Source organism: Taudactylus pleione, unplaced genomic scaffold (assembly GCF_031769625.1).
Source record: "Taudactylus pleione unplaced genomic scaffold, aTauple2 ptg000275l, whole genome shotgun sequence".
Classification (NCBI taxonomy): domain Eukaryota; kingdom Metazoa; phylum Chordata; class Amphibia; order Anura; family Myobatrachidae; genus Taudactylus; species Taudactylus pleione.
Window position 1 is genome coordinate 4,624,064 of NW_028284677.1, and position 26,914 is coordinate 4,650,977.

The following is a 26,914-nucleotide window of genomic DNA, read 5'->3' on the forward strand; positions in this document are numbered from 1 at the left end:
AGTTTGTAGTATAAAATCGGCTAGATTTTTAAAGCCAAACCAGAAACTAGCGTATTGAAGCTCTTATACATTAATGGAATCAGATTGATTGATCACCATTGATCTGCCGGAAAACATTTGTACAATCTATGCCAAAATGCTGTGCTGTAATTATCAAGGCTAAAGGGTGGCCAATTAAATATTAGTAACCTTAATATGTACTAAAAAAGTATTGTATTTAGTTTGAATGCTTCTTCTTTGTTTAGTACATCTATTCCATACACACATAATAAATATGTCAAATTATTTTACAGAAGTGGTTTCTGAGATGTTGGCATTCTTAATATTGATATGCTTGGCAAGTCAACATTGACCACGTCGATCTTAATATTGATATGCTTGGCAAGTCAACATTTACCACGTCGATATTCATCATGTTGACACTTATAAAATGTCGACAGAACATTCATGGTGGTCGAACGCTGACTTACAAATGTGTCCTCATACAACTAGCCTCAATACGACATATGCCGTGGAAGACGCATCTGAGCGAATCTAAAAATTCACAGGCGCTACATCGTAGCACATCTTATGTAGATTCAGACTCATGTGCACATAGATGTACAAAATGGCGCACTTCAAATTGATCAGTGCAATCTAGAAAAGTAGTTTTGTTGCTTTCACTTTTTATTTCTGCGGAAAAAAAAAAACATGCGGCCAAGTTGCCCAGGACCTGGCGTCCAGAGGGGAGTTGTTTGACATGACTGAAGCCACACCCACAATGCAGGAGGACGACAGGAATGACTGCTTCAGCTGTGTCTTCCGGGACTGGCGATGACAGCATGACTTCCGGTCTATCCTGCAGCGCTTCTGGCAGTGGGCATCGCTAATCCTATCCAATAACCTGCTCTCCTGCAACCTAACCCTAACCCTCCCCCTAGCGCCGAAACCTAACCTTCCTCTCCTGTAGCCCAACACTAAAGCTCCTCTCTCCGGTCCATGCAACATGTCGACATTTCAGAGGACAACATTTCAGATGTCGACATTGTGAACATGTCAACATTCTGCACGAGGACATGCTCATAATTGTGATCATCGACATCATGACTACATTCCCACTTAGTATTGTTCTATTTGCATTTAAAAGTGGATTCATACAGTTATATATTTTCACAGATCACATTTTTGGGGGAGCTGTCCCTACAACCAGATACTTTGTTCTGACCCCCATGATATATTTCATCCATCTAATCAGAATGGTTTGAATTGTGTTTTATCGCACTGCAAAGCTAACTAGTATTTTGGAAACCTTTTTTACATACTTCTAAAATACATTACATTTCATTGTCCAAATGCAGAATACTATTAAAGCACATATTTTATACTGAGCTAGCAGTAACATTAAAAAAAGGCAACATATACATATATATTATATACACACACATATACAGATGACTCGACAGAATCTGAACATTTTTTTTTTTCAAAGTAGTGTCCTTCACATTCAGTACATTATTTGCAGCGTTTCAACAACGATTCAAAAATGTGGAGTAGACTGTTTTGTGACATCACTTTTAATGTTGCAGCGGTGGCATTTTTCACTTCATCATCTGTTTTTTTCAGGGTTGGGAATGCCCAGAAATAACAGGGCGCTGTATCCGGGCTATATGGAAGGTGTTCCAGTACTGTCCCATTAAATTCAGCCAGTGCTGCCAATTCAACAGCAGCAACTTGTTGTCGGGCATTGTCTTGGAGCAAAAACCACTGTTTCTTCACCAAATGTGATCGTTTCCTACTCATGGCTCCACGCAAATGGGTTTTCAATTCATTTGCATAGTAGTCACCATTATTTGTCCACGGGGTACCCAATGCTGTAGGATCATACCATGCGCATCAAAGAACAGCAGAAGCATGACTTTACATGCCGAAGGAATTGCACTAAATTTTGGGGGCGGAGGTGTTTCCATACACTGGACCAGGGCCGCCATCGGGGGGGGGGGGGGGGGGGGATGCCGGTCCTGGAGTCCTGGGTCCGGCCACTCGGGGGGCGCCGTCTGCTGCCACCCCCCTGCTGCTGCACAATAGTGACTGCCTGCCCACTCCTATCACCTCGATAGTGAGTGACAGGCCCGGCCGGGGGCCCACTCCTAACAGAGAGAGCCAGCCATTACTAACCTCTGCCACCATAGAAGACGTACCCAGCCGTCGGCGCCGTCCTGCTCTGCCTCCTACCTAAGCACAAATAAAGTTTTGACTCTGAGCCGGCGCAGCGTGATGTCTTGACGTTGCAACGCTGATTGAGAGAGGAGCCGGGACGCTGCGTGTGGTGTGAGGACTGAAGAGCCGGAGCAGCCAGAACAGAAGACGGAGCAAGTTTAGTAAGGTGATTCTTCTTGCATTATTGCAGCATGTCAGATGTTGCAGATGTGGGGAGTGCAACTGGCTAGGTGGCTGTTTTGTTATTTGGTTACTTACTCACAGCCAGTGGGGGAAGGGGGAATGTGGGGTGGGGGTGCAGGGAACGGGAGGCTTGAGAGGGGGTTGGGGGGCCCTGCTCATTTCGTTAGTCCCGGGCCCCACAATTCCTGATGGCAGCCCTGCACTGGACTGTTTGGCTTCTGGATCATAACGACAAATCCACGATTCGTCACATCACAATCGTCAGGAAATCGGGTATCCTCTCTGACATTCGAACAGTGTTCTTGCATGATTCAACTAGACAGCACACATGCAAAACATTTTCAGTTTGTTTGTCACAATATGCTGAACCCGTTCGAATGAGATGCCAAGTGTAGCCGAACAAAAGTTAACCTTTTGTCACTTTGTAACATCTCCTTAGCTTTGGCAATGTTGACATCTGTAACCGCAGTGGATGGTCTCCCAGAACGCGCTTCATCAGTTGCGAATTACCCTCTTTGAAGTGCTTCCACCACCAAAATACTGCAGCACGGCTAATTGTTTCTCCACCGTATGCTTGCCGTAACATTTGATATGTTTCATTTCCGCTTTTTCCATGTTTAACACAAAATTTAATCACACATCTCGGACAATCTCACAGACACATGTTCCTCATCCGCCATGACAAAACATACAAAGATCTTCCACTCGCTGTGACCAAACAAAGACTACGGTAGTCCAACCGCAGGTTCAGACACACAATGATGTATGAGCTTCACAATAGCCAGCATAGCGTTGCCACGTCTACCTATGGGACAGTAAAACAGAGGCAGTCTCATTACTTTTCAATCAGCCCTATTACATAGGGTGTGTCAAAGATTTAGATTGAGAGTTAGTACTTACTCCTATTCCTGTCAGGCCCGCCAAGAGCCGCGACGGGCCTGGGTAACAGGGGGCATGGCCTAATCGTGGGAGTCGTGGCCACACCCCCTTCCCAAAAAAAAAAAAAAAGATTTGCAGCGCCGTGCGCTGGGGAGGGGTGGGGGCACTCTGAGCCCCCTCAGCAAGGCGCAAAGCTGGGGGGACGCGATCAGTGTGATCGCTCCACCGCACAGGCATAGTAGACTGCTGTGGCTGCTGCTCAGGAGCCACGAGCAGTCTCCCACTGCAGCTCATCACACGCTGTGCGCTGGGCTGCTCTGAGGGAGGGGAGGGCGGCGCCGGGCCCCTCAGGAAGGCAATCTGTACTCGCTCCCCCCCCCTCTCGGCACCCCTGATTACTGTAAGCGAAGACTATTTATAGAACAATGTGTTTTCACTCTTTGACATACTTTACTTTCTCCTTTCTTCCATTCCTTGGGGAAATACTTATTCAGCTTCTGTTCTAGGTCTATAAATATATATTCATTATCTGCAAAAGGAGAAAAAAAAAAAAACATAAAGTACATTTGCCATCCAGATGAATATGCATATCATTTATCTTCTATTGCTCATAGAACTGTGAGATTTAAATTATGTTATTAAAATGTAGACAATGATCATCTAAACATAAATAGATCCACCAAAAATATTAGAATAATAGTTTAAAATAGAAAGCTTATTTTTATTATTTATCTCAACTTATTTTTAAGAGGTTATTTACTGGTGTTGTATGTATCATAAACTTAATGATAAAAGACCACTTTAAATAAAATACAAAGACCAAAATATCCACCTCCCAACTACATAATTAGGCCGATCTCTACCGCTCTAGTGCGGAGTCTCTTTCTGCACGCCTCTGAGTGCCGCATATACTCTGCTCCCTTATTATAGCATGTTGATATGCTGATAACGGGGTAAAGTTATTTCTATCATTAGGGAGTGCCGGACTATTGGATTGTGTGTGTATATGTATATATTTATTCACAGATGACTAGTTACGTGGACACAATGTGTCGAAGGAAATATGCCATTAAGTGGACTAATTACTATTACAAATGAGCAAAATAAGAAATTATTCCTTATTGCCTCAGCTACATTTTATAGTCTGCATCAATAACGAATCAGCACTGACACAAAAAAGAAGCACAATGTTTTCAAACTAAATTGGCGAAAGTTTCATACATTGAATGACCTTCTCACACATACGTGTCTCATTCCTGTCAAAATGCTCTGGACACTGCTAAACAAGCATGGTTCTAATTTCTCATCTCCGCTCAGGGCTCTAACCCAAAATACCTTTTTTAATAAATGTACAGATATTTTCAACTTTCCCACATAAATCCCTCCATCATCAAGATCTTGCTCATACTTACCTTAAAACGAGACCAGATTTTTCAGGTAGTTCCCGGCACACCCTCAGAAGAGTGGGTGAATCTCCCGAACCCCACCCACTTTCTAGTGAAGTGGGCAAATAATTACAAGGAGTCACAAGTCCATAGGGTGGGGCTAAAATGATGTAGGCACAATTTTAGCCCCACCCCCTCATTACAGAATTGCCAATCTTGACATTGTAATGTGAAGAGGCGGGGCCTAATGAAGTAAAGAGGCTGCTCCATAAATGGTCAGCTGCTTCTCCTCTCTGGACATCTCCTGAAGACAAGACTGACAAAATCAGACATGAAATTATATCCTCTGATCAGCTTTCCCTGCACCCTCTGGTTTCTTCTCTACATTGAGATCACAAATGAATATGAATTATCTATTCTTTCATGTTACACTACTACTTGTGCACTTGACCCTAGAAATCAGTTGATCCATTCCTCCTGTGTTTATCCCAGCCTTAACTAAAATGAGTAACTGGTATTTTTCCAGCATTATTCAGAAATGCAGTAATTATGTCTAAAGGATTCTGACCCAAACTTTTTCTTAAACTACCTTCCCATTTCTCAGCTCACTTGCCCCACTAAACTTCTGTTTTCATAAATCCGCCGCAGATTCCTCAATTACTCACACCCTCTACTGGATCCTTTTCAGTCAGACTTGTGTTTCCAGGACTCCAAAGAGACACAACTAATTGCGATTATTTGCCCGCTGCTAAATTAAAAGGTAATTAAATTGCTTATAATTCTCTCTTGTCATCTAAATATCTAATTTCTTAAATCTAAAAGGACACAATAGTATCCACATTCTCGACAAATATCTCAGGGCCGTAACTATGGTAGTACCGCAGGGCAGGGGGCACTGTTTGGGCCTGTCACATTTCCTGTTTATTATCATCCTCACTTGTAGCTTCCTCTTCTTTTATACCCAGCATATCCTGGCCTCCCCTATCTCCTCCCTGGCCCTTCCCCATGATGCCATGGCCCTTTTTCAGGTGCACTATCTTATGTTCCTGGTTACAAAATGGGGGGGGCGCCAATGCTCTCTCTGGCACAGGGCACCAAAAAGTCTAGTTACGGCTCAGAAATATCTATTTCAGAGTCAGTAGGGTATGCCCCGATTATCATGTGCAATTGTAAATAACTTCCAGTTATTATTGATCATCACAGCCTGCATTACGGCTAGTGACACCAGTGGACAAGACAAGACTTATAAAAACTATAGTAGAGGTACCTTTTACCACAAATATTCCCAAGGCTGGTTACTGGTCTGTATTACTAATTATGTACTTTGAGTACTAGTGTGCAGTAATTTCTAAAGTCTTCAAATTTGACAATAATTATGATGCATACTTACCTACTCGCCTGGAAGCCCCGGGAGACTCCAGATATTTTGGGTAGTCCCCAAAAAGAGTGGGTAGATCTTCCACATCCTGCCCATTTCCTAGTGAATTGACCAGGAGGGGGAGCTCATACCAGGAAAAAAAAAGTGTCCCTAGAGAGTGGGCGAAGCCAATGTGATGCAATTTGCGTTATTAGCCCCATCTAATAACAAGACGACCCAGGCCCCATCCCTGAAGTGGTTACCCGCATGTCCTCTCCAGGCTAAATATATATATATATATATATATATATATATATATATAATGCTTTAGTTTAAACCCTTACTGGACAAGTATAAATACAAGTGGGTTTTATGAAATCAGTGAGCCAACAAAATGTCACCATTGGAAAATAAATTTGAATAATAAAATGCTGGAGCATCAACAAGAGAACTAAACACAAAGAAAGAGACTCATGTCGCTCAGAAGCAGGCAGCATGTTTGTGTGTTCAGTGAGGGAAGATTTTGCTCCAAAACTGCAGGTGTAAAATGTTCCCATAAAAAAAAAATAAATAAAAAAAAACACGCATCCTATAAATTTAAAAATCACAAAATCGCTAATTAGAAGCATCAATAATCACCTGTTATATCTTTTAGAATTGGTTGGCTATTTAAAAAAAAAAAAACCTTCATGGAGAAAAAAAAAAAAAAGAATCTGGCAAGATCTTGTCAAACCCTCCCTTCTGCAGAAGGATGCTGTACTACATATTGGCTTTAGTGAACATAACATAGTTTGAATGCTAATCTGCAATGTGGGACTGCATTTGGAAAAACAAATCTCCCCATCCCTCCCTAGTTTTTCATTACCTCTTGGATTAATGGTGAAGTCAGCAAATTCCTTGCTTTGTTACATGGTCTGGTCACATTATTTTACTTAACCCAGGAAGTTAAGAAGCCGATTGGTTGTTACAGACAACTTATCCACTTTATCTCTCTCTCTCCAAGAGGTGACAATTCTCCCCCTATACACAGCTTCAGCAAAAGATAACATTTTTTTCTTTGGTTACATGTACCCATGCATTTACATTTTTTCAAGCATTTTGCATGCTTGCAACCCAATAAAGATGGATCCAAAATACTGCTGGAGATCTATTTCCGTAGGGGGAAGCCAGGTTGGCATAGCGTGGGAAAGGGGGGGAGGGGGGTAGCATGGCGTGGCCTTAGGGGTCGTGGAGGGGACATGATGCTTTACTGGGGGCGGATTGGCGTGACCACACCATAATTGCTCTGCCCCACTACAAAATGCAGTCATCCGCCACACCCGCTGTAGGGGTGTGTGATGGAGCGGGGGTCCAGGGGCAGGCGACTGGCCAGTAGACCCCCACTTTTCCGGCCAGCCGGGAGCACCACCAGAATTTTGGGAGCCTCCCAGCCATTCCAGGAGAGTAGACAAGTATGATTTCAGGTGATTTAAAACAGACACTGATTTTCATTAGAGGCACTTTCAGATAAGAAAAGTGCACATTATTGCACTCATTCATTTAATGGTATTATCAGATTATTATTTATATATAAAAAGATAAAAACAAACAAATTCATAATAAAAATTTAATCAAATAAGAAAAAAAGTTATATTTTAATATATGAAACTGCACCAATGCTCTATAAACTTATGTTCTTACTTTCCTGTACATACGTTCAATCTATTCTATGTCCATTAAACAGTCAGGTATGTAAAGTAAATGTTTCCAGTGTACAAGTTTTACTTATTTATTGCTTCAGTTAAGGACTACTTACAGATGTGTCCTCATATATCTAGCCTCAATACTCCACATGGCACGAGACACCTGGCGCTACTGAACCTCCAGGTCCCATGCGACTTGGCTTGCGCTGATTTGATATGTGAGACTTGTGCTTTGTATACACATTAATTTGCACACAGATACACAACGGACCTTGGAGTGGAAAAAAGCAGTGTCCGCTGCATCGTCACACTTTGTATACAGATTCAAGCTCAGTCTCAAGGTGCGTACAGACGGGGGGACGATTTTTTGGACGACTGAACGATAATGACGTAGTTATTGTTCAGTCGTTCAAAAAATCATTCAGTTTCAGGGCCAAAACGATGAACGGCAACTACCAATGCGCAATCCGTTTGTAGTTGCCGTTCATCGCCCGAACCTCCTGTCCAACCTGACGATAATGTCAGGTTGAACATGTTCGGGGATGAGGGAGGGAGCCCGGCACTGAATGAAATAGTTATTGATTTCCTTCAGTGTTGTGCTCAATGTTGTTAACAACACTGAGCACACCCCTGCCGGGGACACACAGGACGATTTTCGTTCGGGGAGAAAATCGTAATTTGTGTGCGCCTTTACACAGATATAAAATCAATCAGTGCAGTGTCATGAAGTGGTTTTCGCATCAGTTTGCAACCGAGACATTTTTAGATGAAAAAGACATAAAAAAGATGCTTGGTGCAACCTAAGTCAGATGAGACCTGGCACGCCGAGAAGGGCTGTTTGGCGCGCCTGAATTTGTACAGATGTGTCATCATCAGCGGCTCCTGCCCTCTTCCCTGAGGGGGGCTGCCGCTGGCCTGGGTCCCAACGCCTGCTCAAATAATCTGGCAGGCGTCAGGACCAGCACATGCGCATGAACAACACCAGCTTCTCTAGAAGTCTGTTAGGACTGCCTGAAAGGCAAAGCAGCGGCTTCTGTCATGGCGAAGTGCATAGGACGCACAAGCAGCTCCTGCTGATTCAAATATGCATTTCACACGCAGATAGACCCACAGTTGCACACAGACCATAGGCATTCCGCATATCACTTTAATCAGCAGGAGCGGCTTGTGTGTCCTATGAACATCACCGTGCGAATAAGTCGCATTTGAAGGTAAAAAGTTGCACGAAAAGACACTCAGAGCTACAGTCATATGGCTCTCACGTGTTCTGTATCGCAGAGGATATATGTATATGGACAAATGTGTACATGAAATAGAAGTGATGTAAATTAAAAATTCAAATAAAGAAATAAAAAATAAATATGCTAGGTCTAAGAGATAATACTTACTTTTAACAACGCTAAGGCCAAAAAAGTTAGCTTCTTTAATATTCATAGATTCACACACTTTATCAAACAGCTCCTGTCCTGTTGCCTTTACCTGTACCCACAAAAAAATAAAGAATTGACAAAAAATAAAAATATACTACATTACAAAAATATTCACAATAGTAATAAACCGTGATACTTCATAAAACACCTTGGGCAAGAGGAACACATTATCTGGCACAATGCTCTTCCACAAATGAAGTGAACATTGTGCATTTGTTTATAAAGGCAAGATGTGCTAAATGAATACATGGCAGACAATCACGTTATGTAATATTAATCACATAGCTAATGTAATAGGAAAACTACTTCTACCATATCAGTTAAGTGAACTGGGAGATTGCTGTCAAGTAACTTATACAGTAGCTGGTGAATGTTAGAAATCTAGACAATCTATGAATTACACAGATAAACCGGAGCTGAAGCTGGGTACACACTTGATAGATAATGCCCCTTCCATTGAACAGGCGATATATCTCTAGTGCATAGCTAGGTGTGTACAGCGGATATGTCTGTGAATGACGTCATTCACAGACATATCTCATCTGCTGTGCAGCACAGAAGATGGCCGATATATCTGAAAGATATATGGGTCATCTGCTGGTGTGTACAGACGAACCCACTACATGCTGCGGGGACCCATCGGCGATTGACAGCTCAACTGGGTGGGCGATTAAAATGCACACAAAAGGCACATTGGGTAGAAGATTGGTAAGTATGTATACACTTACCAAGCATCAGACAGGTCAACGAGTCGACCTAGTGTGTACCCAGCTTTACTCAAATATAGCCAGAAGCCAAATCTTTATTGGAATTTCTTCCACTTTTCATGTCAATAGGTAAACATTCTAAGGGAGGAATTCAATTGATTCCTGCCCCCATCGCGCCCGACAGAGATATTCAATTCTTGCTCCTGTCGGGCACAATCAGCTAACAGCACTACATTTCAGCTCACAGCCCCAAGGGGGTGAGAGCTGAAATGTGCGAAAAGTGACATGTTTGGGCGCCCAAACATCGCTTTTCACGATTGCGCCCAGCAATTTAGTTGGGTTTAGCTGTTTTACGCGGATAAACCCGTCCACTTTGGGCACGATCAGCACGAAAATCTGGAACATTGTCACTTTAGACGGGAGATGCGGGCCGCGAAAACAATTGAATTCTGCCCTAAGCCTAATACACATGGGCGCAGATAGTGATCCTCAATACATTGTAATGAAGATCCTTTAATCATCTTGGCTACACATGGACGCAGATAGTGTCCTCAATACACTGTAATGAAGATCCTTTAATCATCTTGGAAATGTTCAGCGTTCTTTGAAACCTTTATGAATGCTCCCCAAGTACTTATAGAGAAATGCTAGAGTCGTAAGGCAAAAATACAAAATGTCTAACATTGCCTTTCATCTAAAGACTACGGGGTCTATTTAGGAAGCCTTGGATGGAGGTAGAGTGAACAGAGATAAAGTCCCAACCAATCAGCTCAGAACTGTTATTTTATAAAACACAGCCTGTGACATGGCAGTTAGGTGCCGATTGGTTGAGACTTTATCTCTATCCAAGTCTTAGTAAATAGACCTATAAGTCCAGTGGCGGCTCCAAGGTTGGGGCTGCAGTGCAGTCTAAAATTCAAATAGGGGAACCACATCAACTGCCAGTGAGTCCCAGCCATCTATGTTTAGCAGTGTTTGAAATGGCAGTTGGTTTGGTTCCCCTATTTGAATTTTGAACTGTGCTGCAGCCCCACCTCTGGAGCCACCACTGCATAAGTCATTACAAGTATATTTTGAACATATAATAAAGTTATGCAAAGAGCAAAAACTAGAAAGACAAATAAGCCTTTGTTGGGGCACTCTAATGGTGCATACACACGATCAGATTTTTCCTTCAGATATGAACGATAACGATTTAAAAATCGTTCAGTCGTTCATATCTGACGGAAAATCGTTCATATCTGACATGCCTGAACGATGGACGATCAACGATGCGCGTTCCCGTTTGTCAGATAACGATATCTGACATCTGATGGGTTTGCAGTCAGACTTGGACGATTCCATTCATTTTAATGCAGTCAAAAATCGTTCAATCGTTCAAAACTTTGGTGAAATCGTTCAAATCGTTCAATCGTTCAGTCGTTCATCTGACAAATCTGACAAGTCTGACAAATCTGACCGTGTGTATGCTCCATTAGAAAGGAAATGTAATGAAAATTAATGAACAGGATTATATGAAATTAAAACTTAACTTTTAATAGTGAACTTGGTAAAATAAATTCTCTTCAGTTAGGTAACTCACATGTAAAACAAATACATATAGTGAACAAACGTAAACATAAATGTTGCAATCAGCATACAGTAAGAAAACAATTGTTGGTATATATATTGATTGAATGGCAGCAGGGAACAAGAGTATTTAAAACCTATATGTACCAAGTACATCAAACAGTGTAAATCCGCTGCCAGTAAGAATGATGCATAAACATGGATAAAGAGCACAGATGTTACAATCAAGACTAAGGAAAGCACTCAGTTTATATACACTAGGATAAATTCTCTTCAAGAAGATAACTCACATGTAAAACAAATACATATAGTGAACAAACGTAAACAGAAATGCTGCAATCAGCATACAGTAAGAAAACAAATATTAGTATATATAATATATGAGAGTGATTAACCTTGTATCACAAGTCATTGATTGAATAGCAGCAGGGAAGAAGAGTATTTAAACCCTATATGTACCAAATACATCAGTGTAAATCTGCTGCCAGTAAGAATGATGTATAAACATTGGCAAAAAGCACAGATGTTGCAATCAGGACTAAGGAAAACACTCAGTTTATATATACATAAAACAATGTTTCTCCTCACCTTTATCTTGCATAAAGGAGTATTTAACAACATATATATTCTCCTGTTAGATCTATAAAAGTAATTCTGCTGTTAATTATAGGCAAGGTGAAAAAAAATGGGCGAATATCTAAGACTGAATTAACCCCTCTTCCTAACTCCACTTGTTTGAAAATCACAGTGGGTCAGAGAGAAAACACACAGATGAGTATAACTATAAGAATAATCGAAAATATAGAGTCAATATACAGGTACCAGCAGTTCTAATCTATAGGTCTGCTGTAACTATCACTTCTAAGGCAAAACCGGTTTAATACAATGCAGTTGAATTGCTCAGGATCTCAGGCAGCAGTAAGGTGAATATTAATTACACCATGTAACAAGATCAAGTTCTGTCTAATAGGTACAATACAATTAAAGAACAGCAATTAGATATGAGATAAATGAGTGTCACATGGAAAAGATCTTATGGGAATGCTGCCCAAGAAAGTAAGATCTGTGGTTAGTAAACCGCTAAATCACTTCTGCTTTCCCATGTCCAATTCTAACAGGGGATGAGAGAGTGCAAATAGCGTAACAAACAGAAGAAACAACAGAAAGGCACTTCTGCTGTCTGAGGAGAAGCAGCGTCTCTCCCCTGTTACCTTAAGGCATTGCAGGGGGGAGTCGCACGCTGGGAACTCAGATGAGAGTGCATGGAAGTGACGGTAAAGTTACCTCGCACGATTCGCCGGGGTGGCTTGGTCACCTAATCAGGTGACCAAGCCACCCCGGCAAAACGTGCGTCCTGCCTGCAGACTACATTAGCATCAACAATCCCACACACACGGCACCACAGCCTGGTCTGCTGACTATCTTGGCAAGGTAACTTTACTGTAATAGCAGGTGACACTTACCTGCTTCCAGCTTTTGAGGTCCCCCGGCGTCTGCCTCCGGCACTCTGGTCCATCTTCTGGCTCCTGGGGATGTGCAGACACGTGTTTTTTTTTTCTAAACTGTACTGTGGGCAGCTGGGAGAACACGTGACAGCACAGCCACCTGAGCTGGAGGCGCTGCAGTGTGCAGGTAAGTGCGGGGACGGGGGGGGGGGGGGGGGGGGAAGAGACACAAACTTACTGCAGCTGTAGGCAGTTCTTCGCATACGCTGGCTTTACGAATGTAACAGCGCATGCGCAGAACGGATTCCAGCTGCGGTAAGTTAGTGTAGTTAGAGATAACTATTTCCCGAAAAGCTGTCATCGCAAAAATTACAGCTTTTCGAAATAGATAGTTATGGGGAGGAGGAATGATGAATTCCTCCGGTAATTAGGTAGAACTCCATGTGAGTTCTAAACCTAATTAACTCCAGAGAGTTTAGAGGAATGATGAATAGGCCCCTCTATCTGTATGCTCAGTCGAACACTGATATACAAGTTTTGCATATCAAATTAATCACTGGTGCAGTCTCGTGAAGCGATTTTGTTGCATACAATTGTGACAAGAGCATTTCCGGGTGAAAAAGACAAAACCCTGCTCGACGCAGCGCGTTCACATGGCAAAGTGCCTAGGTGTATCTGTGTGTATGAAGACAGATTTGTATGTTGCACTGGGGACGGTGAGCAATGGAGTAATGAGTATAGGATATAGTTTAAGGAGGGGTGTATCTATAATGGGTGCAGGGTGTGCGGAGAACACGGGCCCCGCACCGCACACCCTGCACCCATAATATTACTTACCTCTCCGGAGACCCACATCGGCGTGGGGGTCTGGCGCTGTAAAACGACTGGATAATGGCCGGGGAAGCCATTTTCCCGTCGCATGCGCAGTACAGGAAAAATGGCCGCAGCGGCCATTTTCCCAGTGACCTGTGCATTCATTATAGACTCTGGGCGCACACTAGTGCCCAGAGTCTATAACTCCAGCGCTGGCTGCCCACAGCCCGGTGCGCTGCCGGGCGGAGATGAGGGGGCCCGTGTCGGAGACTGCACACGAGCCCCCTCCTCTCTAGAAACGCCCCTGATGTTAAGTATAGGAGAAAAGTTATAATTGTGGTTTATTATAAAGGGGGAAGGGGGTTAATGATAGAATTAATTTAGATGGAGGGATTAATTCATTTATTTGGGTCAATTATGGTTAAAGTTTTTTTCTATTACATGGAGTAAGGTAATGAGGGTGTTAATGACTATTGTATGGCATTCACAAAAACACTCTATTGAATGTCAGTCACTGCAATGCTGTGTACTGTATGATGGTCATTGGGATGCTCAGTTTATTGCATGGCGATTAGTGAGTTCTGGTTGTGTTGCTTTATACTGTTTTTGTAGTGTGTGTGTGTGTGTGTGAGGGGGGTGAAAATTATTCATATAATTTGGATGCAAATAATGTATTTAGATGTTGATACTTCAATTTTGAAATACCTGGTCTGATGCACCTTTTACCTATCTCTGCTCCCCCTCGTCAAAAGCTAGCTTCACCACCATTTTGATTATGAAAGAAAGAAAAAAAGAAACCCAGAAGAAGAGGCAAGAAAAAAATGAAGGGGTAAATGAAGGGAAGAGTAGGGAAGGGACCATCGCAAATAAAAAAAGCAAGTTACTTTCTGAAAGTCATAATTGATGTGATAGATGAGGTGGAAGACATAATTCTTGTAATCATCCGAGGACTTATATTCCAACCAAAGGAACCAAGTACTGGCAAAATATCAGACGACTTATCCGAAGAGGAGTACAAAATATCCTACATGGACATAAAATACTCAAGCCATTGGAACCAATCTTTACATGTAGGGGGGAATAGTAGATCTCCAAAGTACAAGTATAACAGCGCGTGCTGTGTTACAGAGATGGCGAAGCAAAGATTCCCTGAACTGGGCCACTGGGATTGAAGGTTGATTAAGTAACCAGAATGCGGGGCCAGTAGGAATGGAAATGCCTAAAATTTCAAACCGCCCTTTAATAAGATTGTCTGACCTCTCTTCTCAAGCCACATACTTCCAAAACTACCAAGTCACTTTGCTAAAGTGCTGAAATATCGGACCCTGAGTGCATACAACATTAATGTTCTATTTCTCCACTTACCCCAATAGTGATATCTAGTTGTTCTCTGTTTGGCAACCAAACACAAACATTATAGAAGTCTTGCTGTGACATAATAGTCTGAAATAATGGTTTGCCCATCACGGGTTGACAGCTCTGCTTTTCTACTGGCAATGTTCCTTTCTGGGTCCCTCCGTTAGTGCTGCAGTGCAACTCTCTTAAAGAAAGAAAATAAAAATGTAAATAAACAAGGCACCAACCACTTATAATCTAGTTATAAGCTATAATGAAATATAAAAAATGATTGCAAGTGTTTGGTTTTGTTCCTGAACAAATAATACGTCACATGCATATTTCCTACATTACATAGATAATGCTTTCATTATTCAATTTGGGCAGCCATACCTTAATTTATCATGCTCCGTTGATTGGGGCCAACTGGGTTAAGACCATAATTGTAGACATAGTATCTTAAATATAAATATATATTTTGCAGAAAAGTGGAGAGAGGGAGAAGGGAACAGCAATGAGGAGATTATGATGTCCATGCCTCATGTATTACCAACAAGAACTAAAATGCAATATAAACATACTTGATGCTTCATTGCTATAAGATAAGATAACGTCTGACCATAACAGAAGGTTGTATAAAGAAATTGTATATAACCAATAAGACGCTACTCATGGTAGTTTGCCCACAGGAATCTGTAAAAACCAATGTCACCAATATAATGTAAGTATACAGTGCACAATAGGTTAATATAACCGATTAATATATTCAACATGCGGATAGAATACATAAAAACACAGATTTAGTTTAAAGCTAACAAAAAACTATAAATAATACACATGACCATAACCATAAACATATTAAATACAGTGGCTGGTATAACTTTGAAAAGTAGAATTGCTGACAGCAGATTATTTATTGCAATGATCAACTGTAGAGATTCAGATTTAGTTTCAGGAATTAAGAAATTTTCCAATTGTACATGTATAGAACCCTTTAAACAGTCACAAATAAATACACCTATAGGTGAATCATTAGCAGTTTCATATGAGAAGTTTGTGGGATCCTCTTAAGCGATGGGTCACAAGTCACGTTAGATGCAGGGGCGTATTTATAATGAGTGCAGGGTGTGCGGTGCACACGGCCCCTGGGTCCAGGGGGGCCCGAACCGCACACCACGCTCCCATATTATACTTACCTCTCCGGAGTCGGTCAGCGGCATCGCTGTAAAAACGCATGGAAAATAGCCACCGCAGCCATTTTCTCGTTGTTTTGCACATGCACAGTACAGAGAAAATGGCTGCTGCGGCCATTTTCTCGGTGACCTGCGCTATAGACTCTGGGCACACTCTAGTGTTTAGTGCGCTGCCGGCCCCCGGGCCGAGAAGAGGGGGCCCGTCACAGAGACTGCACACAGGCCCCCTCCTCTCATGAAACGCTCCTGGTTGGATGGGTCCACCTTGTGTAGAGTGGAAATGCTCTGGATGGAAAATTAAATGTAATGGAGTTGAGGTCCTTGTAGTGAAATCTGCTGTCAGTACAGGTCACCTTACACGAGAGTGACCCATTCATCTATCCATCTATTTATCTGGTTGACGGGAGTGGGAAGATGTCCATGATGTTAACTCCATTGTGATTATACAAACATTTTGTAGCATGAATACACACTTTGTGGACATCTCAGTGTCATGGAATTCTTCCTCTAAACCCATGGTTTCTACACGAATTCTTCTGAGAGATCACCTGTGGGCAATTAGTGGCTACCTCCTTTAATTACTACTGTACATCCGGGATACGAGGTTTGAAGTGACACACACAGATGTGTTCACATGCGTCCTGCAAATTACATTACACAACGTGTGAGCACTGTCCGACTCAGCAGCGCACAGCATCTTTTTGTGCAACTTTGTCCCTTAAAATAGGTCTTATTCACAAAGTGTTGTGAATAGGATGCACAAGCAGCTTTTGCCGATTAAAATAAAATGCGGCATGCCTACATTGTGTGCGACTGTGGTTATAGCTGCATGTGAAATTGTACGTTACAGTGTCATCGGCTGTGACACTAAAATATGCAAAAGAGACTGTGCTTTCAGCTCCAATTCAGTGTTTTGCAGTATAAAATATACTGATGAACCACGGTCTCATATGATACAATATATTGGAGACAGAAAATACACACAATATTACTGCTGCTGTTCACAAATCAGAGATCATCTGAGTGAAATATAACAAAAGAAAGGGTGTGGAAATCAGCGCAATATGTATAGTTTGTATTAGGGATGTGCACCGGCCACTTTTCGTGTTTTGTGTTTTGGTTTTGGATCTGGATCTTTCTTCGAGTTTTGGATCTGGATTGGTTTTGCCAAAACCACCCTTCCGTGTTTTGGGTTCTGGGTTTTGTGTTTTGGATCTGTATTTTTTTGAAAAAAAAGCATAAAAACAGCTAAAATCACAGAATTTGTAGGTTTTTCTGCTCCTATGCTATTATTAACCTCAATAACCTTAATTTCCACTCATTTCCAGTCTATTCTGAACACCTCACAATAGTGTTTTTATGTCCAAAAGGTTGCACCGAGGTAGCTGGATGACTATGCTAAGCGACACGAGTGGGCGGCACAAACACGTGACCCATCTAGGCGTGATACTGCAGTGGCAGACAGGATGGCAGTTTGAAAAACTAGGCCCCAAACTGTACATAATGCAAAGAAAAAAAAGAGGTGCAAGATGGAATTGTCCTTGGGCCCTCCCACCCACCCTTATGTTGTATAAACAGGACATGCACACTTTAACAAACCAATCATTTCAGCGCCAGGGTCTGCCACACAACTGTGGCTGAAATGATTGGTTCGTTTGGGCCCCCACAAAACAAGCTGGCAATTAATCTGTCCCTGCACAAACTGGCTCTACGGAGGCAAGATGTCATCCTCATCCTCCTCATCCACCGATTCCTCACCCTCTTCAGTGTGTACATCCTCATCCTCACAGAGTATTAACTCGTCCCCACTGGAATCCACCACCACAGGTCCCTCTGTACGTTCTGGAGGCTGGTCTCCCTGGAAGAGCTGATAATTCATTTTGATGAACATCATCTTCTCCACATTCTGTGGAAGCAACCTCCTACGCCTTTCGCTGACAAGGTTCCCGGCTGCACTAAACACTCTTTCGGAGTACACACTGGAGGGGGGGCAACTCAGGTAAAATAGAGCCAGTTTGTACAGGGGCCTCCAGATTGCCTCTTTTTCCTGCCAGTACAGGTATGGACTGTCTGACATGCCTACTTGGGTGCTGTCACCGATGTAATCCTCAACCATTCTGTCAATGGTGACAGTATCATATGCAGTGACAGTAGACATGTCAGAAATTGTTGCCAGATCCTTCAGTCCGGACCAGATGTCCAAACTTGGTCCTGCCTGCCCTGCATCACCGCCAGCGGGTTGCTTAGTATAGCTAAGTTCTTTCCTGGCAGCCCCAGTTGCGGGAGAAAATGAAGAAGGAGCTGTTGACGTGTCACGTTCCGCTTCAGCTGACAGTGTTTTCACCAGCAGATCTTTGCACCTCTGCAGGCTTGTGTCGGCCGGAAAGAGAGACACCACATAGGCTTTAAACCTAGGATCGAGCACGGTGGCCAAAATGTAGTGGTCTGATTTCAACAGATTGACCACCCTGGAATCCTGGCAAAGCGAATGAAGGGTTTCATCCACAAGTCCCACATGCTGAGCGGAATCGCTCCGTCTTAGCTCCTCCTTCACTTTCTCCAGCTGCTTCTGCAAAAGCCTGATGAGGGGAATGACCTGACTCAAGCTGGCAGTGTCTGAACTGACTTCACGTGTGGCAAGTTCGAAGGGCTGGAGAACCTTGCACAACACGGAAATCATTCTCCACTGCGCTTGAGTCAGGTGCATACCCCCTCCTTTGCCTATGTCATAGGTGGATGTATAGGCTTGTATGGCCTTTTGCTGCTCCTCCATCCTCGAAGCATATAGAGGGTTGAGTTCCACCGCGTCACAACCTCTTGCTTCAGGTGATGGCGGGGCAGGTTCAAGAGTGTTTGCTGGCGCTCCAGTCTTCGGCACGCAGTCGCTGAATGGCGAAAGTGGCCAGAAATTTTTCGGGCCACCCAAAGCGTCTCCTGCACGCCCCTGTCACTTTTCAGAAAATTCTGCACCACCAAGTTTATTGTGTGAGCAAAACATGGGACGTGCTGGAATTTGCCCAGATGTAATGCCCGCACAATATTGGTGGCGTTGTCAGATATCACAAATCCCCAGGAGAGTCTAAGTGGGGTAAGCCACTGGGCGATGATTTCCCTCAGTTTCTCCAAGAGGTTGTCGGCGGTGTGCCTGCTACTGAAACCGGTGATACACAGCGTAGCCTGCCTTGGAACGAGCTGGCGTTTCCGAGATGCTGCTACTGGTGACGCTGCTGCTGTTGCTGCGTAAGGTGATACATTTACCCAGTGCGCAGTCACAGTCATATAGTCCTTAGTCTACCCTGTTCCACTTGTCCACATTGATATATACGTGTGGCTAAGGCGCACACAAACACAGAAAATATTTTTTTATTTTTGTTGGAGACTAGTGCACTTTGTGGGTTACACCACCCTTTAAGAAATGAGCCAGCCGGCCCTTTACTTATGGGACACAGGCGTACGCTTGGCGCTGCTCCTTTGTTGATGCACGTGCAGCCACAGTGCACACAATTCACAAACACAGAAAATATTTTTTTATTTTGTTTGGAGTGTACTTTGGGGGTTACAGCACCCTTTAACGGTCAAGCCAGCCGGCCCTTTACTTATGACACAGGCGCACGCTTGGCGCTACTTTGTTGATGCACGTGCGGCTACTGCGCACACAATTCACAAACACAGAAAAAATATTTATTTTTTTGCACTTGGGGGGAGCACCCCTGATGGACAGAGCACCCCCTGGACAACACTACAGCACCCCTTTAGGACTGGGACACTACACAGGACTTTGGAGTGGACACAGCCCCTATGGACAACAGCAGCACAGCACAGCACTACACAGCCAGCCCTAACTCCCACCCTCCCTCTTCACTGTCCACAGCCGAGTGAGAAAATGGCGGCGATGCGGGTACCTTATATAGAATCCAAAACCCGCGAGACCCGGAAGGCGGGATGATGACGTTTTGCCTCGATTTCAGATCAGAGTCAGGTGGGAAAAGTCGAGCCCGACTCGGATCGGCCTTGGATTTCAGAAATCCGAACCCACTCACCCCTACTGTGGACACATCTGTATTCAGATGAAAAAAAATTGTGGGTCCCAGGAAAGCCCCCCTTTAAAAAAATTGGGGTCCTAATCCACTGTTTCAGGGTCCCATCACATATTATAGGGGGTGAGGGCAGGTGCTAGAGGGGGTTAAAGGCAGCAGTTGGGGTATAGCTGGGGACAAAGGCAGGGAAAAGTTGGGATAGAGCTGGGGCAAGAGGGAAGTAAGGGCAGACAGTGCTGGAGGCAGGGAGGGGTAACTGTAGCAGCTGGGGCAGTACAGGGGGTAAGAGAGGTTAGGGGCAGATGGTACTGGGGATAGATAGTAGCTTGGACAGTACTTGGGGCAGGGCGGGGGTCAAGATAGCAGCTGGGGCAGTACAGGGGGCAGGGAGGGGGTGAGAGTAGATAGCACTTAGGGCAGTGGTTATCTCCTTTGCTCCTGCTGGGAGCCCTTGGCCGAATCACTGTTGTCCGCCTGCAGTTCCCTTCTGCCCCGTGCAGTGTCCACCTCCCTGCCTTCCGTGGGCAGAGTGCTCAGCTAGCTGAAGGAGCGCAGGCTGCTAGAAGGTCCCGGCCCCACTGACAACGCTGCTGCAGCCAAGGAAGAGATGCCCAATGGATGCATTGCGGAGTCCGGAGTCTTGAGAGCACGCGGGCTGGAAAGAGGTGTCAGGACTCAGGCGGCCATTGGCTGGGGAGACGCCACACCGTAGCCATTGGTTACAGTAGCGCACAGCATGTCCTGCAGGACCAGATCAGTTTTAAAAACTGGGGCCCTAGCCTCCTGTAGAGAGTAAACATGCGTTATAGCACGTATTTTGTGATCACGTTTATCCATCTATTTATTCCATTAATAATAGTAAATTTTATTTATATAGCGCTTTTCTCCCAGAGGCCTCAAAGTCACTTTACAGACATCAGAAAAGATGGTACATTGCACAGGGATTTGGCATTATAGAAAATAGGAAACCACACAGAGATAATCACAAAAAAAATCGAAACCTATGGAGCAGAATAAGCATATTGCAGGGTTGGTGCAGACATTTGGGGAAATTACTTCCACAGGTTATATATTCCACCAATGAATGGTATCAGATGAGGTGGCCATCTTGGGCGCACTATGTAGGATTACCTGGGTCGAATAGGTTAAGCCGAAAGAGAGGACACAAAATGGGTGGTTGCAGTGTCCTAACACTAGGACTAGGGACCCACCATAATCGTCAGGTCCATGCATTTTTCATCCCATCCACGAGTGTACCAGGTGAGGCAGCCATGTTGGGCGCACTACAAAGGTTACACTGTAGGAGATAAGCCATGTAATGAGCCAAGGCATATATGGGAAAACCGACACATGTGTGGTAGTATGATATACCCTAAAATTGTGTAAAAGATGAGCGCTTGTAAATGTGTTTTCTACAGCATAATAATCATACAATAAATGTAATGTTTATAGTCTTTTTTGACCAAGTGGGATAGTGGTTGCAGCGATGATGGAAACCGCAGATGTCAAATAGTCCATGGAATAAGTTCACTCTCCCTAGCTTACCCTACCTCATACAGCTGTGGTCTCCTGGAAATCCTTCTTTCTTAGCCTGGTCAGTTCCGGATAGCATCGGGTGAGTGCGGCGCTTGGCGATGACGTCAGACGCCAGCTGTTTCCACGGACTTAGCGGTGGGTCTTCTTAGCAAGCAAGTCACTTCTCTTCCACCCCAACGCGTTTCGGACCTGATCGGTCCTTTTTCAAGGATGGTGGGTAGTGTTCTCTGGGGCTTTACATAGCATACTTTATTAAGAAAATAGATTTAAAAAACGGATATCGTGGACCGGAGTTTGGCACCAAGCACATGCTCTGGATTTTTTTTTATATTAAAATTAATTAGATGACTTATCTTTAATTTCATACATGATACTTTAAATTTAAGCATGATTATTAGAATGTTAAAATGTCATGTATAAAAATAAAAAAAGATTTATAAAAAAGCTTTTAGTTCAATATCTATATTGAGACCGTGAGGTTCTAGTGTTTCTAAAAGAAAAAAACATTGTTTCGTTTCTCTTCAATAAATTTACTACATCTTCTCCTCTCCAATTTGGTGTAATTTTTTGGATGCCTAGAAACTTCAAACATCCTGGATTTTTATTATGGTGGTTTAAAAAATGAGCCGAAAGACTGAGTTGTAAGACCTTTCTTTATATTGTAGATATGCTCTGCTACTCTTACTTTCTTTTAGTCTGTCCCACATACTGGATACCGCAGGAACACTGTAGCAGATAAATAGCTCCTTCGCTATTGCACATCGAAAAATCTTTAATTTGATATTCCTTCCCTGTCTTGTGGGCAGAGAATGTTTGTATGCTCTTAATATTGGAAATTTGATTTTCACAGTTGTTGCAAAAATGGAAGCCTTTTGTTAGTGTGCAATTGGTAGTTTGAATTGGGAGATAGCTTCTTGTTAGTTGATGTTATAGATTACTAGCTTTCTTATAAATGATACGTGGTTTAGCTGGTAAGATTTTTTTGTAGCTTCTTTGTCTAGTATGAGTATATTCCAGTGTCGATTTAGAATGTTTTCCACTATTTTGCAATTCCCACTAAACTGTGTGATAAACTAGATGGGTCCAAAATTTTCTTGATTTTTTGGTTTATATTTAATTAGTTATTTTCTTTCCAACTGTGAGATACAGTCAATTTCATCTTGTATTTGTTTTTCATTGTATCCTCTTTGTACAAAACCGGTTTTCATTTCCATTGGCTGATTTTTAAAGGTTGTGTCTTCGGTACAGTTTTTTTTTATCCGTTTTAATTGACCTTTTGGAATGTTTTTATTGATGGAATTTCTATGATGGTTACTTTGGACTGGTAAGATGTTATTTCCACTTACTTCTTTTATATGGTTACGTGTATGAAGCTGGTCGTTTCTTAGATTTCAAGGTCTAGGAAGACTACCATTTCCCTAGTATGGGTAGATGTGAATTCTAGATTCAACGTGTTGTTATTCATATATATTTGGAATTCTAGAAGTTCTTCTTCTGTGCCGCTCCAGATATAAAGAAGATCCTCTATGCACCTTCGGAATTTCCGTAGTTGTAGAGAGCTAATATATGATATACCCTTTATGAATAGATCCTCGTGTGGCACATCCTGCCCATGGAGGATGCACTTCCGTGGAGGTATAGCACACTGGCATAGCATACAGTGAGCCGTGTGTGCATGGCACAAAACAGGGAATAGCAAATACCTCAGTGATGGAGATCAGGAATGACAAATACAGGTGACAAACATTTGCAATATGAAATGCACTGAATGAATAGATCCACGTGTTTGTTCATCCTGCCCAAGAAAGTACCATCCGAGGCAGCCATTTGGTGCGCACTGCGTAGGTTACATCTGGCAAGGTGTGCAAGTAGCTTAAGTATAACATCCAGACGGAGAGAAAAAAAAATGAATGAGAAGCTGATTACAAAGGTATAAAAGGCCGTATAAAAAAAAAAGCGACAGCATTATAAGTTACAAACCATGTTAAAGTTAATCAGAAATTGAAAATAATTGAGTAAACTGCAAAAAGCCAAATGACTCAGCCCGCGCCTAGCGTCTCCCTCGCTCGAGTTTGCGGTCTTTTCACATCCAACAGTTTGTTAAGTGCGATTTGGCTGCATCATGAGACAGCCCCCGAACCCAGTTGCAGGGGAGATGAATTGAAGATGGAGTGCTAGCATTCCAGAGCTGCAGCGTTTGAGAAATTGTTTCATTACATAACATGACCATTAGATGAAGTGTCTCTTTTAATGTATTTTTTTTTTTCATTATTTATATGTGTAAATTATTTATTAGCTATAGTGTGCAATATATTGTGTATTTTTTTTATGTTTTGGTATCACAATATTGTTTTATTGCACTCCTTGTGGTGGTTAATATATTGTATTTATTAAGGCACCAACTAAACTGCAGCTACCAGTGTATGATTATAACCCTTTTTCGCATATGCCTGTTATACCCCTTTTCCACCTGAATTCCGGGTCTGACACGGAGTTGGAACAAAGTTCCTATCCAGATCAGACCCGGAATTTTGCTGGCGCCGACTCGGGATATTCCCGATTCAGCGCCGCTCACACCGCAATCGGGTCTACATAGACCCGGCTTTTGCGGAGTGAAAGTGGCCGCTTGGAGATGACGTCATCTCCAAGCGCCACTGAAGCCGGACCAATCGGCCGGCTAGCAGCGCACTCCAGGTCATCGTGACCCGAGTGCGCTGTTCTCACAGCAGGGTTTCACGGGCTACGCCCGTGTTAAACCCTGCTAGTTACCTGGGTTGGATTGCCGGGTCACTCGACCCGGCGATCCAACTCTCTCCCCTTTTACACCAGGGAGCTGCCCGGGTTAATCCTTCAAAAACCCGGGTTTTAGCTCCGGTGTAAAAGGGGTATTATTTAGTTGAATCAGCACTTTTAGAGCTGGATTCAATTAGCTGCAATAGGTCGCGGTTTTTTTTTTTGCAAAAAGTTTACACTTGCGCATTTTTGGTGAAAAGTTCGCACATTGTGTAATCCTATTAGCTGCGGTTTTTGCATGTGCAAATTCTCCACAGACAAAAGTCGCAGAAACGTTTTCACTATCTCAGAGCAGGTGAAAAATTGTGCAAAACTCCTATTTTGGCTAAAAATGTCAGGGCTTGGCTCAGAACCCCTTGGCACACTTCCCCCCATTTTTGTGGTGAAAAAGTAGTTGAAAAATGTGCTTAAAGTATTGGAATAGGTATTTTGGGAGACTTTATGGGTGGTACAGGTGTTTTCAGGATTGCACGTGCAAGAGACAGGTATAATTAATATTTAAAATGGCATTTTTTATTTTTATTTTTTTACACAAAAATATGCTTACAGCCATATTAATGTACCCCTAATTTAACTACAGCATTTGTTTCAAAAAAATATTGCTTTCTATAATTTTCCCAGTCATTTGTTACAAATTAAGAAACTCAATCCCTTTGAATATGTCCCCATATACAGACTTCTATACTGTTATAAAGTGTTAGTTTGACTTTTTATGGGGTACAGGCTGATTTCCCCTTTTTCAGCTGTACTTTTCGCACATTACACAATGAAGAATTATCGGCCGAATGTCGCTTCACGTCTTTTGTAATAGGATTGCACAAATAGCGGGGAAGTACATTTGTCCGTAAAGTGACACATTCGGACAAAGGGTGCGAAAAGTACACACAACCAAAGACATATTCGCATCTAATTGAATCCCGCCCCAAGTATGAGTCAGTCAGCTCACAGAATTTTAATGTAATTCGCATTGGAGCAAGTTGCCTACTATACTAAAACACATACCTATAAATTATTATAATAAATACAATACATTCCCTTTTCACTGATCATTGTATCATTTGGTATAAAGATAACTATTTGGATTTGATATTCACAGGGATTCTGGATGTAAATGTTGAAGGTACACAAAAAATAATCTGAATATAAGAAATATTAAGCTAAAAAACAACCTCTTCTGGTGCTATGCATAAAGAAACATACAATAATAACAGCAGCCCGCAGCTGTATGTAGTAGTGCAAGTCCTCCCAAACAAAAATATATAAATCTCAAGGATATTTCAATAGCAAAACAATAAAAAGTAAACATGGTTGAAAGTTACTTATTATAATAAATTAACACCCATAGCAATTAATACTTGTAGATGGTATGAAATAATTCAATTACTACAGTATACTAAAAGCAAAGAATACACTATTGTAAAATAGCAGGATATGTGACCACAGGCCAACATAAATGTTAATAAGAGCTCTGTTAACCACATATAATAATGCCTCCCACTTAGATAAATACTGCACTACATTAAGTAAACACAAGCTAGAGTCCCGGGAATAGCAGATCCACCACAACAAAGGAGACTCACGATCATGCTTGTAATAGTCCGCAAAGAATGTAAACTGTTCAGAAGCCAAGATGAACGGTGTATGAACAGCAGAACCTCGCACTGCTCCGTATGCTGTGTAGTCCGGCAGTGTTGGGGGGAGGCACAGCGCAGTGATGTTAGAGCAATAAAAGCCGGCGCTGCTCCGTATGCTGTGTAGTCCGGCAGTGTTGGGGGGAGGCACAGCGCAGTGATGTTAGAGCAATAAAAGCCGGCGCTGCTCCGTGGGTTGTAGGAACTGGGTCGTGGGTTCCCACACTTGTACTAAATAGAAGCACAGAGATTTACACCCTCCCTGCACAGAGCGACCTATGCCTCTGACAAACCCGTGGGTGGAGCCACGGGGAGACGCGTCAGCCTATTTGTCACTCACCTTGCCTGACTATACACCTGGAGAATCACAGAGTTTTGCTTATTAAACATACTGAACAGGTTACCCGAATATTACACTGCTCACAGCTGTTTCCACTGACAGCTTTATCCATCAGCTCACCGGGCAGTGTGTCATTTACCCACAGGTGTGGGAACCCACGACACCGAGGTGCCGATTCATACGCTGCATACTGAGCGAGGTGCCGATTCATACGCTGCATACTGAGCGAGGTGCCAATTCATACGCAGCATACGGAGCAGTGCGAGGTACCGATTCATACGCAGCATACGGAGCAGTGCGAGGTACCGATTCATACGCAGTAGGGATGGGACATCGAAAGAAAACATTGGAAGTACTGATATTTTTAACATTGAATACAAAACATTATTTAGATATAAACATT

At 42.8% G+C, this 26,914-nt stretch overlaps 1 protein-coding gene across 5 annotated transcripts in view; it reads right to left on the reverse strand.

Moving 5' to 3' along the window:
- The window catches only part of LOC148513638 (FERM domain-containing protein 6-like), a 160,967-nt gene extending 134,506 nt beyond the window's left edge, over positions 1 to 26,461 (reverse strand). For all 5 annotated transcript variants that reach the window (XM_088481615.1, XM_088481614.1, XM_088481618.1 and 2 more), the window contains exons 1-4: positions 26,121 to 26,461; positions 15,012 to 15,186; positions 9,071 to 9,161; positions 3,708 to 3,787 (exon numbers count right to left, since the gene is read on the reverse strand). In XM_088481615.1, coding sequence (XP_088337741.1) covers positions 3,708 to 3,787; positions 9,071 to 9,161; positions 15,012 to 15,110 — 270 coding nt within the window. In that variant the 5' untranslated portion in view covers positions 15,111 to 15,186; positions 26,121 to 26,461. The remainder of the gene's footprint in view (positions 1 to 3,707; positions 3,788 to 9,070; positions 9,162 to 15,011; positions 15,187 to 26,120) is intronic.
- Positions 26,462 to 26,914: the final 453 nt, after the last annotated feature.